Here is an 18,680-nt window from a genome sequence, read left to right on the forward strand (position 1 = left end):
ACTGAATGTCATACACTGCACATACAAAAATGTCACTGGAGGATCTGACCTTCAAAATGTTTACACAAGACATGCAATCAGGTGCCATGGGTGTAGATTTCACCCTTCACATGTTTCTGACACCAGTCCAATACAAGGGACAAAGACATTCTGTGCTTCTGCCTCCTCCACACCGCCCTTCACTGAAGTGACAAAGTGTTATCAGAGATGACCATCAGTCCTCTCCAACAGCTCCACAAGCACAATACCAGATTGTCTACAAGCATACATGATCCTTGTTCTCAACTGAAATATATACTACTATACATATCTTCTGTATACACCATCACAGTTCACATTCCACATTTCAATTACCCAGTTAAATTCTGATTTGTGTTGCATTTCTGGAGGTGATATGAACTGACATTGTTCTTAGTATGGCGACATGGAGTTGTAGTAAACAATATGTTATGATGTGTCATTCAAATCGAGTGAAGTAGGTGGGATGACAGACTGCCTCTGTATCCCAGCAAAAATTGACACTCAGTATAGGTGACACTCTTTGGGATGAAATACTTTTACAAGTCATCATGACAGTACATGCCTTGTATCTATATAATTACCATACAGATGTAAACAATGTATTTAGGTCTGTGCTAATAATGAAATCTCCATGAAGCTAAATACAAAATGAAAGTGTTCTCACAATGTCTCTAAATATGCACAATCTATTCCATGTCATGACTGTTTGCCAAACTCAGAAAACGAAGCCAAGTACACAAATGTGCCCCTACTCTGGACTGGAACAATTGCTTTAATGGGCTCCCACAGAAAAGAACTCTATGACAATAAAATGTTCAAATTATCATTTTCAGCAAGATCTGGAAAACGTAGCCTAGCCTTAACGACCTCATCGTTAGGCTTTTGTACAGAGATGTTAATTGCCTCCTACTTTGCTTGTCATCTTGTTAATTTGGGGACAATAACTAAAATATTAATTTCAGTGGGAATAAATTATTCAAGGACTTGATGCACTTAATTCCCATCTGGCAATTACATTTATTATGTTGTCTTAATTACATTGTATACGACCCCCACTGGTCCCAGGGGAGGGCAGGTCTTGTGACCCTCCTACAGCCAGCAGAGTGGTCCCTAACTCACCAGTGCCAATGCTGGGAGTCAATAAAGTCAGGGCACAGGACCATCACAGCACATGCAAATATGTATGACACTGAAAGTAGTAACTACCGCACTGCTTTGGATGGACACTGCACAATACAACATAATCTCTATAAAACATTATCTTACAACTGCACAGCTTGGTGGTAGAAATGAGGAGGTCAAATATCTGTTAGTATGTCATACAAAACCTGAAGCAAATATATCCAAGCCCACACAACTCTAGATTTCCACAAAAGACAGTTTCAGGGCCCATTTCCTTTAAACTCTATATTTTTTCTCGAAGAACTTCCTGTAAAATATGTTCATTTTAGAGACTAGTTGTTAGTTTATCACTGTAGGATGGGATGACCCGTAGATTGTGTGTGTTTGAGCGCAAGTTGCATGCAGGGACATACGGATGTAGGAGTTCAGACAGGTAGGATGGAGCCAAACCATGGAGTCACTTGGATGTCAGACAGAATCTTAAAGTCAATCAATTCTGGCCCTAACTGGTACCTAGTGCAGTTTTTTCAACATGGATGTTATATGGGCATGTTTAGAGGTCTTGCTGATGATGCGAGTGGAGGTGTTTTGGATCTTTTGAAGCTTATCAAGGAGGTTAAAATTGAGGACTGAAAGGATGCTGTTGCAGTAGTCAAGCCTCAATGTAACAAGAGCTTGAACAAGGGCTTCACTTGCAGCAGTTGCATCATGTCATGATATTGTTGCTATCACACTATCAACCACTCAGAGTGTGTTTTTTATAACAAAATATATTTACTTAATTTCATCAGAAACTTAAGATTCTTGTGCAAAATACTTTAGTCACTCACTCAAAAATAGACACAATGTTTATAAGCTAAAAACAAGAACATTATGTATTTGCTAGAAGTGTTTACTACAATGAGACTGATGGAACAATTGTGGTCGCCTAAAGTTTGTGTCTAGTGCTAGGATATCTCAGAGCAAGACCACTTGTGTTTCGTCATATCACTTTCACTGAACATCAAAACAAATCTAACTAGTTGTGCATAATTTGGATATATGAAAGATTGATGATTCCTTTTAAAGGATGATTTTTTTCATTTAGTATGTCAACAGAAGTTAGTCATTGAACATTTTACAGAAAAAAAGCTACTTGAGGGTGAACTTGGGACTAGTTTGTATGCAAACGTTACATGAAGGGGGAAAAAATCCATGAAAATCCAGTGGACTTCTCTAAGAAGTTGAATTAAGTTTGAAACATGACAAATGATGGACTATTTTAGGCTGAAAACACATTTTTTTCACTGAATTCAGATTTTGATAATTTATCCATCCAATTATTTGTAACCTTTGATCTTGTGTGCATTGAGAGATGTAGATCCCACAGTGTGGTGACATCCCCCTTTCACAACTAGCAAAGTGCCGTCAAGTAATTTGCATGTATTTGTCTTCTTGGAACACACTGTCGATAATAAGTAGAAAATATTGAGACATTTGTCACTCCCTTACGACATTTACGACAACAGAGTGTTTATAGAGACTTTGGAGTCTTCAATCACTGAAAAAACCATGTCTAATGTTGGTGAAAATTTGCGCGGAAACGAACATAATTTTAATCGCAATGTATTTGTGTGAGACTGTGTGATTTCCGAGCTGTCATCAGGAAAGGCAGGAGAAATCAAAGACTACAATGAGTGCCGTCACAAAAATCATCGTTACTGTGGCGTTATGAGTGGCTGTCCTAATGAGGTGGGTCATTATACCAATCTCTTTTGACAGAGCACAAACACGGTTTCTCCAAGTATTTGGACAGTCTCTGTAATGTTTTGGGCCTGGCGAGTGGGCAATTGCCTGTGTGTTCCTGCCGGCTGTACCATGCTCTATGATTCATGCTAATATGGATGTTTGGCAAGTGTCAGCGCAATCAACCCCCGAAATATAACGATGGACGCAAACAGGCGGTGACAGGATGAAAACAAATGCACCGCAGAATCTGCGCCTTCATATTGATTTTCACTTGGCCATGAAGAAAAATGAGACAAAATAAAAGACTAATATACCCATCTCTTTGCCGCTTAATAGACAGCAAATTTTGTAAAGTTCTGATTTCTTAGACTCTTCACTTTGTGACCATCCAGGGCAAACATCTGAGAAATATTTCAACGTCGCCGGCAAATTAATCTTGTCTTGGCGATGTGGTCTTTTCGGCCGCTGCACACAGTACAGCAATTCAGTCGGGACCGATGTCAAAGACGGGTAAAGCCAATTATCGGGACATTCCATTGATTGTCAGTATTACATCTTCCCTGCATGAATTTGTCCACGTTTAAACCGACAGAGTTATGTTATCATCCAATTAGGAGACATTCACATTCAATGAACGGGAAAATTTTGCGTTGCGGAACTTTACCAACTTTGGTCATTATTGACAATCAGATGAATTACGAGTCTACAAGTACCTTGAGAAATAAATAAGTTTGACAGTCGGATATACTTAGGTCCAATCAGGACATTACCAAGATAAGCCTCTTGCCCTCCATTGCTACCACTTGTGTGTGGTAATCAGGGCTACCTACTCACAAGACAAAATATAGTTCCCAGGATGATTATTCTATTACGTCATGATGACAAGTGCCTTTTACACAGCAATATCAAAATGCCAATATTATGTTTGATCTTAAGAGTACAATGTAAATGTTTAACCAATTGATGAAAGGTTAAAGACCAAGTCCTTTTTCCAACTTCAAATAATAGAATATAGATGTTATTCTTTAATTGTCACATAATCAAGTGTGTAGCAGCTACATATAAACTTTCGCTTTATAAACTGCTTATTTTTTTATTTGGACGTATGTTCTGTGTTTGGGCATGGGCAAATATGGATGATTTAATTCAGTTTCTTTATCCCATCTTGAAAAATCTAGAAATTTTGTGAATCTAAACAATTTCTATTTGTGGAATTATATGCTCTTAGTTGCAGAGGAAATGTTGGATGAGAAAGTTGAGTCATTATTAAGTCAGATTTTTACAACTATTAATGACCAAAGAAAGTGATTGTAATAAAGAGTTTCCCTTGAAAGTCAATAACTGTAATACACTGCCCGATGCCAAGTGTCTACAAATACCTGGGATTCAATAGTAGAACACTTTCATTGACAGAGTACACTCACATCTTTGCAACTAATTTTTCCATCCTGTAATTTTGGCTTACTCCAGCTTTAAACTGCCATGAACTGTATGTTCACTGATACTCAATTAGTGAACAATTATCATTATAAAAGTTTTCCCTACTCTAATGATGATGTGATCCTTAATTAGCATGGCATTAAATAAGCATGGCCAAGTCAGTAAGAGATTTCATAACTTTATTGCTGGATGAAGTGCAAGACGATAAATCATTCTGGATTATTTTGTCATATTATCTCGATGCACAATTTCATTTATAAGCTCTTGAAAATATGAAAAGGATCAAGTAATGTCTTCTCACAAGCTTCTACCTGAGTGAATACATCCTGTTGTACATGAAATAATTTAGTGTTGTCTGTACATGGATAATGAATCATCAATAACATTTTGGTCACTTTGAAAATATAAATAAAAAAAAATAGTTTAATCCTCAAAGGAATGCAATTGTTACATATTTGCATAATAAATAGATCCTTCCAAAATACTGAAATAATTTTTATATTTGTTGCTTCACAACACTCCCAAGAAGCACTGCTCAAATCCAGCTGCTGAAATGTTGCTTTCATTTGCCTCTACAATACTTGAAGTTGTGAAACCAATTTGACCACTAGGTACAATATGATATGCATGTTATTCTACATCACACCATAGACCAAATGTAGGGGACAAAACCTGACAATGATGGTGTAGTTGTAGAGTGCCAGCCCCTACGATGTACAGTAAGTGGAGGACAAAACCTGACAATGATGGTGTAGTTGTAGAGTGCCAGCCCCTACGATGTACAGTAAGTGGAGGACAAAACCTGACAATGATGGTGTAGTTGTAGAGTGCCAGCCCCTACGATGTACAGTAAGTGGAGGACAAAACCTGACAATGATGGTGTAGTTGTAGAGTGCCAGCCCCTACGATGTACGGTAAGTGAAGGACAAAACCTGACAATGATGGTGTAGTTGTAGAGTGCCAGCCCCTACGATGTACAGTAAGTGGAGGTTTATGTTAACAGTAATATCAGATCAGTGGAAGTAGGGCAGATAATTTCCCAACTCTCCTGGGAGTTATCTACCCTTGTTCCCACAGGCTAGTTGTCACTGCAGTAAAGACAGGTAATGTGTCAAATGTTTTTAAGAATTTGTTTGTCTATATTAAATGGTTATCATTCACTTTGATTTGAAAGGTATAGATCATTATCATGTGGAGACAATGTTTCAGAATGTTTCATGAAGTAGAATTATGCATAGGTCGGTTACAATGGAAGAAGACATCAAAGTAAAGCTTTTAACCTCAATAGTAAGAATGAATACATGTGTATCATTGAGTTGTCATAGATTTGGATTAGGTGAGGGGGCATGGGAGTAATTATTGTTTCCCCTTTAGAACAAACTGTTGCAGGTGCATATGACAACTAGAAACAGTGGTCTTCTGAATCTAAAATTTGATGCCCTCAGCCAACTTTTTGTTTTGCCTGGATAGTCCATATGATATATCAAGCATATTTGGCAAAACATGTGATAAAACATCACTCATACATCAAGTCAACCAGCAAACGGAGGCAAATTTGCAAATTACAGGTTTTACTTTTTTCTCTTTTGATTTCTGCTATACATATACATATCAAAATCAAACACAATGATCAACACACAGGTTATAAATTCATCCAACTAGAGGAAGTGACAAGTGACATATTGTCTGTCATGACCATTTACCATAATGCCATACTCTTTCATTTATTGTCAGACCTCTATGTCATATGAAAGTCTCCTGGCAGATGATTTCACACAAGAAGCATGTTGTTTCTAATTAAGTTTTTTCTAAGTTTCATGAGAATGAAACTAGAGAGTTAATATATATTTCATGATTAGAAAAAGAGGAACTATATAAAGGTGAAGCCATAGTGTCTTCCATGGCTGTATTTCAGTGGTAAACAAGTGTTGTTTTAACTGAGTGTATTCCCGTAATGTGACACCAGCACATGTACAAAATGTAATTGATTTCACAAATATACTTTATTTCCGAGTCGTGATGTAAGGCTGCCATCGTTTACCAAGCACATGACTCCCATGCTGATCACGTAATTGATAAAACGACTGTCAACAAAGTGGCTTTTCATCCCAGATGTAATTTTAAAAACAGAATTACGCAGCTACAAGCCTGAATGTGCTAAAGTCAAAACAAAACCATTTTAGTTTTAGTTAGCCTGGGGATCTCAAAGCACTTAAAATTTACGGCCATTTTTCCCCTAGACAGGACCCTGGCTGGGTTAACAGATGACGAAAAATGGAGTTTTACTTCTGGGACTTTTTTGAAAGAGAAAAAGATACTGGATTCAATTAGCATTGTTTAGAGCATCTGCAGTAGCTGTGTCACTCCAGAACCTAAATACCTCTGTGACCTTTATTTTACAATCTCTCGTCTTGCTCAACATATATAGCAACACAGAATCCCGCACTAGTGAAACGTAACTAGGGCCTTAAGGGACATGGCCTGGACCAGACACAAGCAAGCCCACTTCCTCGTAGTCTGCAGGGAAACATTTCACTTCAGGCTTCACTCTATTCTCTACATTTTATTCCTAAGTTCTGAGATAGATCTTGTAGATTAAATGGTAAAAGTATTGTTGGCATGTCATCATCTCATATTTAAGATTGATATATGATGAATAATTAATTGGTCATCTAATTACAGGGACGTGAAATAAAACAAGTTCTAAAACTTCTACATAGACCTAAGAAAAAGTGTTGTTACTGATACAATTATGTCTCATGATGAATTACTCAATTCCATTGCAACTGTGCAAAAAGACGTTTCCTTCCCTGAAACTAATGGGTAATGTGGTATATGGCACAAGGTTCAATAAACAAATACAAAAGCAGATACATTAATGGGTAATGACAAACTGCATATAATACAAGCCATTTGTTGAAGTGACTTGGCTTACATCCACGATCAAATGACTGGTTGGTTGTTACCAACAGCAATACATGGGCTGACCATGGTGCTGGCTAGCTGGCTGATAGTTCAACCCTATATGTTAAATTAATATTCCCTGAAACAAGCTGGCCTTGTGGCATCACTACAGAGGAAACTGACAGCAGACGTTGTGTGATTCATTGACAAGGACATGAGACATCACTGTTGATAATTACACAAAGTAATTGTTGTCTAGAGGAACATATGAGGACTAGGTAACGCTCTTCCCTTACAGGTAACAGCATTACTGAGCAGGTACTGCACATGACAGTGAGCCTGGAGCAGACGCCACCAGCAGACGTCAACAGCAGATGGGGGCTGTATCATTTATAAACACCCAGACTTGAGTAGATAGGACCTGGGCAGGATGTTCTGATGAGGGATAGCAAGGACACAGCAGCACACACATCAGCAACACTGGTAGAGGCGGACAGGCTCCCTCCCCCCTACATCACCGTGAACACTGGCGGCAGCTCAGCCATACATGGGCATGTGACTTGTCTTGGATACTAAGCCAAATGCCAAGGAAACATCTGTCCGAAGGAAGAGTAGTAAGTTGTGTTGAGGGGCTAGAGGACACTAGCCTGGAGGGGATAGCAAAATTGGGTGGGATTGGAAGGGGGGTGAGGGGCAGCACCAGAAGAATAGGGGAGGGGGAAGCTGACAAACATCACTGCATGGGAAGACAAGACTCAGAGGAATCAAAGAATTCCATTGTCCTGCTGTTGTGCATTCCATCACTAGCTGAACATAAACATGACATTCAAGCCCCTGTGTGTAGCTGAGCCTTACCATTTACTAATAAACAATGCTAAATGAAGGTAATATTCAACAAATGGTAACAACTGGAAAATTGAGTTTCGTAAATAGTTTTGTATAATTGGACAATGTAAAAGAGGAGCCAGAATTATTATTGAAGCAGACCACACACGCTGATTTATCAACTTGACAAAGGGTTGATTGCCTTATGATCAATTATTAACAAGTTGGCTTTGATGACATAAGAACAGAAGTGTCCCATCTGATTTTACTCCTTGAAAATTAAACTCTTTTTCTACTTGTAAAATGGCCTAAAATGAATTGAAGAAAGAAACTAAAATTTAACTTCTTAAGTTTCACTTCAAAAGAATGAAAAAAAGAACAATGTCCAAAATGATGAAATATTAAGAGCAAGATTTCTCAAAAAACATCTGATGTTGCCACAAATAGTGACAAATTCTGCCAAGTGTTGAGGAAAATGAGATTAGATGGTGAGTTGGAAGTTTGACAGTAGGACAGTACCAGGCAGTCAATGTGAGATCAGGGGGAACAGCAGAGATGGTAACTGCAGTGGAGGAGAAAAAAGGCTGGACACAGATGGACACGGAGAAGATTAGGACTGAACTGATGAGGCAGGATGTGTGGGGAATGAGGAGGATGCTGGCACTATCTCCTGGACTCACTTTTCCCTAGACACAGCTTGGTTACAACCACACTCAGCCAGGGGCCACTGCAATTAACTACTATGAACAACACCTACATGAAACATAGACATCATCAATCATCAACAACAGATCAAAATAGTGAGCCAAATATGCAAAATTAAATGAATTAAAACTGTATAAAGTTCTAAAATTGTCATGAAGTAGCCAACAGATATGTCTGTTCATTAATCAGTGTTTGGCCACAAAGGGAATGAATCAGTCCCAGAATGCATGCCACCAGGTTGATAGCTGCCATGTTGGACTTACAAAATGTTTGCCCCTTCACTCATGAAAGTGTTACCAAGGTGTTTTAGTTTAAAGGGGAGAAGTCAATATTGGACCTTGGCTCCAGACAGACCATAGGATTGCAATCAATGTGGTCATTGCGGTGAGTGAGGTAATTCCACTGTCTTCCCCATCCTGCAGGGGGACCTGTAGTTGGAGTCTGTCAGCTCTAGTTATCACTTACAGCCCTTCCTAGGGCCAACCAACCCCGGTGACATTTACACTGCTAGTACTGTGTTACATCTGTCTCGCCAGGCCCACAATCAGTAGAAATCAGGTTACACTACAACAATGTGATTCTGATTGACCAGTGCTTAAATCTATGAGAAAATCAAGGATTTCACTGTAGATTACAGGGGACGTTTGTTTCCCTACCACCTACTGACCTCCCTAGAGGTCAAGGGAGACAACTACCCATCTATACATCTTGTCTCCAGACAGCAAATTTTGGCTCTTGAAAGTTATCAAAAGTTGTTCACAGACAAACACATTGAGTAGCAGTAGACAGGGTAGGAAGGGATAACCTTGTGGTTCAAAAAAGAAAGAGACATTCAAAATGTACATATGGCAAAGGGGAATGGACATTGTTGACAACATATAATGTATTAGGAGAGGAAGATTAATCATTTCATTCTATCTGATACAGTTCCATCTTGAGTTATACTTTTGAATGATATACATAACACATTCGTTTATCTTGATTAGCTGCAAGATGGCAGTGATACATGTGGAAAATGTGTCACTCACCATATATATTGACTAACTACATGCACATTGTTGTACTACAAATACCTTGTTACATAATGTAGCTTCTTTTTCTTAAAGCCATGATGAAATTTCATAAATCCTGATTTGTATCTAATATTGTCTGTCAACAATTATGTATGTTTATGTGTATTAAAGTCTGTAAAAGTTTATGTGATTCAAGATGTCTTGCCATTTAAACAATGCATGTAAAAAATGGAATGTTTCTGCAATATATATTACCCTATCTATCTTGTCTTATCCTGACTTCATCAATGTTTCATTACCAATAATTTTTGTATGGAAGTTTTCACTAACTATCCAAACCAAAGAATAACCAAGCATGGAATGTATTAGAAATCCCAGCCTAAAACAAAGACAGCAGCATTATCCACAGCCATGCCCCATTACCCTCAAGACAAGCGCCTTGTTGATTGCATCACTGCGCATTACCTTCCTGCCATAACCTGACCCAGCTGTATGTAGTAATTCTAGAGCACTATGCTTCAAGCCTGTATCTACTGTCCAGCGACCAGTACCAGTATGTACTTTCATCTGTTACCTAAACAAAGAGGCCCACAGCTGACCACAAAGCAATTAACACCAGGAAGTGATTAGAGCCTGGGATAGGATTCCCGGTCTGGTGGCAGTTAGCAACAGCCTTATCTCCTAACTGTATCTAACAGGACAATCAATGGGGCTGGATCACTTCTGATAACAAGAGAAAGCTTCAAAATGTCTTTGAGGGAATTACTTTGCCATATTCTTCCAATTTTGAGCCATGTCTCCTGGCCAGGAGCTTTTTAACATACCAGAAGTGTGGGGGGCATGTGAACAGAGGAACTTTAGGGTATACAGGTTTTAAACTCACTTGTATGATCATGTCACTTTCCTATAACATATCAGAGGAACTGTTGCACTTTCTGATCATTCTATCACTAAATGTTCTACATTCAGACCAGAAACAAACCTTTTAATTACAAAACACAATGAAACAAACACATTCCATGTTCCACATCAATTTGTAACCCAATCCATCCATTTAATCATGAAAAAAACTAAAATCATGAATGTGATGTTTTTTGTTCAAGACATTATTCCTCTTTGAGTCAATCCAGTACCTCCTTGTTTCTCATATTTTTGCAGTAAACAGGAATGGAAGAAGAAGATACAACTCCTCTTCTGCAAAGCTCCACAAAGATGTTAATAACCCCTAACCAAACCAATATTGTTGCTAATGAAACCATTATGAATGCACCTACACCAGTAAATGATGTTTGCCACTGAAATATGCTCCAAGTGACCCACCGATCCAAGCACCTGCATAATAGACTTGTAGAGGACTTTATAGAGGTGATAACTTGATTAACAGCATGGCGTACAAATGCTTATATTGCACACCCTAATAAGAGGGATTAAGTTGTATTTAAACACAGGAAGCTGTCATAGATTATAAGTGATGATAGACTTCTCATGTCTGCATCTTTAGTATGACATGATCAGATATAAGAAAGTAATGAAACTTTCAAATGATCTCAAACCTATTCAACATATTTAAACCGTTCTTCAGTTGCAATGGCAACATCAACGTGTGCAATCATTCTACGTATTACTTACATGACAAACATACATTTATTCAAGTTGTATCTTGCAGATAATGGACTTACAGCGTTATGTTACATTACAAAGAATAATAGTTCTCAAATGGGATATATCAAGGATTTTGCAAATATAGCAATCATGGTATCCTTGCCATGCATCTCCCTTGGAGATATGTGTAAATCTGGCACATCTTAGAATCTGGAAAATCACTTTTGGTGTTGTCTCTCAGGCAGGCATTGATGGCACCTGACAGATGACAAACTTGCCTCACCCACATCATTTCCTGGCCCCCTGCGCCACTAGTCACTATCTTCCACCCTAAACATTTAAACATTGCTATATGTCAAATATGATCTGAGCTGATTAAGTTCTAAAAGTGTGAATTAGAAACCATATTTGATGGGCGAACATTCAACAGCATTAACTTCGATACACAGAGAAACCTAACCTTGAGAAACAATGTCACACGATTTATATAGGTAATGCATGCCTCTTTGAACTTGACCATTCTAAACTTTGATTGATCTGGTATTTAAACAATTTAACTTTAATTACTATCATATTTGAGGGCTATGTAATTTTACCTGCTATGTTATAGAACAGGACAACATATTTCCTTTAGTTTTAAGTGATATATAATGTGTAAAACGCCACTGGCTTCAAAGACAATGTTATGTAATATGTTTTGAACAAACAGAAGCAACATAATTTCTTTCTCATGATTTCATATCAAGGGTAGATTTGGCTGTATCCTGTTATTTGAAAAACATGAAAAAATATCAAAATCTGCAAATGGATAAATAATGAAATAAGCTCATGGGAAGTAGTGCAATTTCTAACTGTTTTACATCAATCAATCAATCATCATTTGCTGTATATATTCTGTTTCATTGTTTACTTGCTTATCTTAAAACGAAGACATACAACTTAATTATGAAGAAGTACACACAAATAAAGAACAGCATAGAATTCCACTAACACAGTATGATGCCGCTTTGTCATGCTTCCTCAACTCACACAACAATCTCCGTCACCGATTCCATGTGAAATTACCGACAGTTGAATGAAATCTTTCGTTTTCCAAAATACACTGCATGATCTAAATATTTGAAATGTACAACAAGTTCTTGTCAATGAGAATTTGTCAAGGGTTTTGCCACATGAAAGAAAGTTACCTCTTGGCTGTCCCTACACAAATTAGAAGAGAGCAAAAGTAATATATGCGCTGTATGTAGATAGGTGCCATTCCATAGCTGACATGTACCTGCTTTCTCACAGAGATCCTTGCATGTCCTTCAGAACTAGTTAGTGTGACTTCCCCCCATTATTTGTTTTTAAATACTTCTCAAAACATAAATGTTTTAAAGTGTCAGAGTCCTTCAGTCATGGAATATATTTTGATATATTCAGAACTCTGTACCAATGTACATGTGTACCAATGTCTTCAGAAGTGAAAAACTACAGGCAATCCCGTCTTTGTATGAGAGACAGTAATCAACTTCTACCTACCAATGCCACATGCACAACTACTCAAGCAGAACCTGTTAACACATACAGAAAAGTCAAGTTTTGACTTCTGCCATACTGTCACACAATTACATGTAAACCATACAGACAACACATGTATCTATCATAGGTAGGTGAGCTAGATGAAATATCTATGCAGTTATATACAGGTGTGAGACACTTACCGTGAGAGACCCAACCATGCTTGCATGTTTCACACTGACGGAGACAGGACTTTCCAGGGGAGAAGCATTCACACAAACAGTTGGGGTGTGTACAGCGGATGGCCTGGAAAAAGAACGCTGTTTTCATAGAAAACTCCGATTTCATAGCAGCAAAATGTCGTATAACATTGTGAAGGTTTGGTAGTCGAGGAGGTCTGTCAAACATCCGTATGTCCATGCTGCGATGGAAACTGCCACGACCATGAATATTCATTGCTTTGTTCTCCCTGGGGGTAACTCAGAGCACTAGTAGTAAAGCAGGTTGATATGCAATTGTGTAATTCCCAAAACATACATGTTTGCTATTTTGAAAAGTTATTTCATTTGGAGGGATACAGCTAGTGTGTGGAAATACACAAACTGTCCTTATTTGAGAGGATGGCACTTTAAGCCAGAGGAAAAACTTTGGTCTGACAACTCTTCATTGCCTCTCAGAGTGTTCCAGCCTCTCTCTTAAACAGAAACAATTCCAAAAATCCCTGTTACTAAATGACAGATGCCCTGCGTAATAAGCGGGAGGCATGGAGTATAGGTAATGGACCAATGTGCGAGCCATAAATGAGGAGCGAACTTGTCGAGCATGTTAGACACATAATTTCATTTCATCTCATTATTGATGTGGACGGTTTTTTCTTACTCTCTCGATCGCCCTCCCTCTCTCGGCACGGATTCTTCATTCGAGACTGTTATTCTAGCTCGGGCCTAACGAGGCAGATTTTTATTGTCATGGTCTTAATAACAGTGATCTGGAGCTTCCTGGTAGTGAAGGAGGCGGGCGGCCACTGGTAAGGTCCGAGGAGGGAAGGGGCAGGGCTCAGAGGAAATTAACAAAAACTGCACATAGATTATGTTCCCTCACAAAGATAACATTACTCAACACTCCACTGCTGGTCAATGATTATGAAAATTTGATGAGAGATGATGGACAGGCGAGAAAAGTTGAAGGAACTAGTTATTATCGTGTGAGGCTAACAGATATTTAGTGGGTGCTGATATGTCGGTATCAGCATAGTCCCACACAGTACAGCCCATCTTGTTGTAGGAAGGACTCAGAGGAGGGGGAACTGCTGCAGTAGCAGTCTTTCACCTAGACATTCAAATAGTTTAAAAACAACTCTAGAATTATCCTCAGGCACACTTAAAACTGTTCACAGTAGATATTTAAAACAGTTAAGAGTAAACACTTAAAACAGTTAACAGTAAACATTTAAAATAGTTAACAGAAAACATTTAAACAGTTAACAGTGAATATTTAAAATAGTTAACAGAAAGCATTTAAAACAGTTTAACAGTGAACTTTAGAGCAGTTTGTGTTCAAAATTATTCTTTTGTTCATTTCATTATCTAACTTTGCCACAATGTACATGTATTAAAAGAATATTTGTAATACTGCATATTGCTTAATTCATTGAATTTCCCAAAGATCAAATCATTTATCTCAGATTTCTTTCGAAAGAGAGGAATCATAAATACAAAAATAAAAACATGAACTATCAGTTCTGAATACAGAATTCTAAACAGCACTCCCTTTAAATCAGCTCAGTACAATTATCCTGGGATTTGAAGAAGGAGGCAGGGCTTGAATTCCTGACTCTTTCAATTTCACAACAAATTATTTCATTAAATAACAAGATGATTTAGATTCTTGTTCACAAAGCTGTTGATCAAATACATGGTAATTTAGTAAAAAGTAGCCACTACTTGCATCATATAAGATAATATTTCACTTGTTCCAGGCTGTTATGTTGTATGTTTACCACGATCTTTATAAAACATTCTACTATGATGTGAAACTAAAACATCAAATTCCTTAAATAATTTAATTTCATTATAATATAAAATTATTTCCTAGAAACATAACAACCACAGAAACTGTAAAAAGAATAATGATAATAATAATTAAGTCTGAATATACAAAAAATATTACTCTTGTCTTCATAAACTTTCTATGTACAGCTCCTCTTTAGCCTTCACAAGGTATTAAATTTCCTGTATTTCCTATCATAACTCCCCCTCTATCGTCTCTTGTTGATGTTGTTAACATCATCAAAAAAAATATTCCTCCACTGATGATATTTCAATATTATTTTGTCAGGTTATTATTAGCTTTTCCTTGGGGAAGAGAAACGTCAAACTACAACATCAAATATTGCCATGTATTCATTACACCATACAATCCACATCCAGTTATGTTTGCACACAGATTATCTATAATTTCCCTGTTAAAAGCCCCTGAGCTGTGGAGTGAATTGCTGCTGATATATTGAACAGATTTCTATAGAGCCCACTTGATTGGTTATGATGCAGGGAGGGTTGTGTCTACCTGTAAATCAGATGCGTTGTGTATTTTGATTTATCTCCTTTCCTCCGCTGCTGTGAATGTATTGGGTGAGGAAGCTTCAATAAGTGGACACCCCAGTACTGTTCACTACCAGGTATAAATCTCTACCATGGGGTTGCACAGGGACAACTGAACCATCCAATAACTTGACCTTTGCTGATTTCATGACCCGGTGGATCCAAGAAACATACAGACATGGCTGGGCATGCTACTCCCGATGCTCCCTCGTTTGGTGCAGTAATTGAACAATTCTTTATTCTTTGTCAATACTTGTGTCATGTGGTCGTGAGAGACAGTGGGAGAAGGACAGATGCTGAGTTATAGGACATAAATACAATTGCTTTGACACAGAATGGAGACACCTGGAATTTTTCATGTCACGACTGACAAATCAAAGTCTGGGGAGTTGGGAAGACAGATGACTCTGCCAGCCAAAATGTTGTTGCTGGAATCAGAGTTTGGTTTTATCAGATTAAAGCAGGAATTTGTCACTGACGTGACCATTGACTGAAGCTAAACGAGAATACTCTCTGATTCTGGGTGTCATTTGCACACTGCAGACTCGCTCGATTCCATCTTCTTAATTGGGACTGGTGGGGCTGGGTTTGGAGGAATGCCACACCACAGGGAGGAAAGAAGAACAGAGTGATTATTTGGCCAAACAGCTCTCTGTCAAGTTGTTGATGCAACAACAAAAGACCCTGCACTGACATTTCTTGCACATGATCATAAACGTCTTTTTGTGGTCCAGCAGATTATAGTTTTGGCATAATAGGAAGTTTTCTGTTAAGAAGATATACAGACCATCTTGAAGGGTTGGTTGACGGCTGGTGGGTTCCCACAGGCAGAGAGACCTCAATCGGGGTAATGAGTCCCCATGATCAATATTGATCAATACCACAAAAATGTCTACCCTACAAGGACAGACAATACATCTCTATGACAAATCCAGCCAAGTTGTGGTGGACAATAAGCAGTAGTGGCATCACTCAGTTAGTGATTAGGGTGATTGAATGTCATTAACTGACTCTTTGACATGGGGCCTGGATTGCTGGGGACCAAGGGCAGCTACTGGGGACAAACGTGCCTGATGAATGCATGGGACGCACTAGGACCATCTCAATCATTTTAGCTTGTGAAACTCATTTTCCTGCCATAGCAAGATATATTGACATTGAGCTCAAATAACTTGAGAGCTGGTTGGGAGAGTGTCATGAAACTTCATCTCCAAGCCCCATTTCTCCAGCTCCCATCTCTAGCATCTGTGGACTATAAATAGCCCCTTCCTCTCTCATCCTATCTCTGCACTGTCTACACTGTCATCTGACAAACTTCCCTTCCCCATCTCGCCAAGTTTTCTCAACAAATATTAGAGTCGCAGAAGATCTGGCAAAACTGACTAGACAATTCCACTGTCCATTTGATGAAGTATGGATGCTGTCTGTACCATCCCTTGTTTACCTCACTGTAGAATGACACAAGACTGATGATGACCTCTGAAGACGAGCCAAGGATGCGTAGTGCTGTATATATCCCATCTACAGATGCCTGCGATTCCTACCACTGAACCGTGAGCCAAACATGGGACTCATTCACACAAATAATCATTGATTTATCACTTTAACTTGTAACTCCTCACCTCCACTCTTCCTCTCTGTCCACACACACCTTTAAAACAAAGTTTAAACAGTCAAAAGTTGAATAAAAGTGAAAAAAACCTACCTCAAGCGGTTTCATGACTGGCCTGACATGGGCATGCTGACTGGCAAGTAGTAGGCTTCCCTTCCCCGTCACAGAGCTGTAGGGGACGCCTGGCGAAACACACACCAAACACAAGCCAAATTTAGACAGTGAGCACCGGGGTCCACACAGGCAGGAGGGAGGGGTGATTGGTAAATGAACAAGTTTTATCATGTGTGGCAGCAGAAGTGTGGTCTGTGTGTTGTGTCCTGGGTTGTCTTGCCACTACCAGATGCCAGGATGGACAGACCAGGCAAGGCAGAACGGAGGAGGAACTATGCAACAAGAGATGACAGCCATGTTGCTTTGATCTTGTCTCAGGGAAACAGGATGGGCAACTTTGGAGGGGGTGTTCCAAACTTTGTTCAACTAGTTCAGTAGCTGTTACAGAATATGTGGACACATAATTTCTTTGAGATAATTTTTGGCACACTGGTAGGATGGGAAATGTGACAACTCTAAGATGAGAATAACATGGATAATAAGAAACTAAGAGATCCCAACTAAGTAAATAACTTTGGTGGAGGTCAATATATTATTATTTCCAACTTTATGAAAGACAATTTTCATGAATGAAACAAAATAACTGACCACACAAATTCCACAGGCTAACTATCTACAAGAGAGAGGACAACTGACACATAAAGTCTTGAATATACTAAATGAAATGCTTAACACTAGACAATCAGACATATGTATAATTTCGATCACTAATGAAACTATATCAAATGACAGTCTTATACATGTGCATAATTTAAAACTCTGAAGAGATTCATATTTAACATTTGTAACAAATTAACTTTTAATGTAAAGTGTTCAAAAAACTTGTTGTGTGTTTAAGGTCAAGCAGGGAGATGCAGTAGCAGTGTACAAGTATACCAAATGACTACTGTAGACTGTCATATAGGCCCAGAAATAAATATATCCATAAAAGCCCATGTAAGTCTTGATTTCCACAATTTCTGAAAATAAAGTCTCAGGTCCTTTTCTCCTAAAGTGTTTTTATCTGTAAAACATGTTCATTTCAGAGACTAGTTATTAGTCTACCGACTACTGGTACATGCCTTGCTTCCCACTGTCTAAATAACCATCATGAAAAATGACTTTGTCATACACATCAGTCATGTCATAAAACAGACAGATGGCCACAGTAACTACACCATTCCTTTGTAGCACCACATGATGACTTCGACAGATCCGTTTCTGCCGAACTACCCTCTAACATCTAGCACATCCTTACATTACATACAAAAGTCTTTATGGCCCCTTACCAAGTACTCCTTCTCAACATAAACTTTTCAACAGTTCGAAATTAAAGACTATTTTTTGACAGATTGTATCTGGACATGTAATTGCAAATGCCACTCTACATTTTCCATACTTTTCAAAAGAAATACGGTGAATAATGTGCATGTTTTTCAAGTTGAAATGGTTTAAGGTATAAGTCATAAGTAGTTGACAGTTTGTAAGATGTGTTTGGGAATTATTAAAATATTC

General features: G+C 38.3%; 1 protein-coding gene across 2 annotated transcripts in view; it reads right to left on the bottom strand.

Moving 5' to 3' along the window:
• Nucleotides 1-17,224, bottom strand: part of LOC137278171 (zinc finger protein basonuclin-2-like) — a 55,476-nt gene extending 38,252 nt beyond the window's left edge. For both annotated transcript variants that reach the window (XM_067810358.1, XM_067810357.1), the window contains exons 1-2: nt 17,166-17,224; nt 13,064-13,166 (exon numbers count right to left, since the gene is read on the bottom strand). In XM_067810358.1, coding sequence (XP_067666459.1) covers nt 13,064-13,166; nt 17,166-17,180 — 118 coding nt within the window. In that variant the 5' untranslated portion in view covers nt 17,181-17,224. The remainder of the gene's footprint in view (nt 1-13,063; nt 13,167-17,165) is intronic.
• Between the last annotated feature and the right edge of the window lie 1,456 nt (nt 17,225-18,680).

Source organism: Haliotis asinina, chromosome 3 (assembly GCF_037392515.1).
Source record: "Haliotis asinina isolate JCU_RB_2024 chromosome 3, JCU_Hal_asi_v2, whole genome shotgun sequence".
Lineage (NCBI taxonomy): Eukaryota > Metazoa > Mollusca > Gastropoda > Lepetellida > Haliotidae > Haliotis > Haliotis asinina.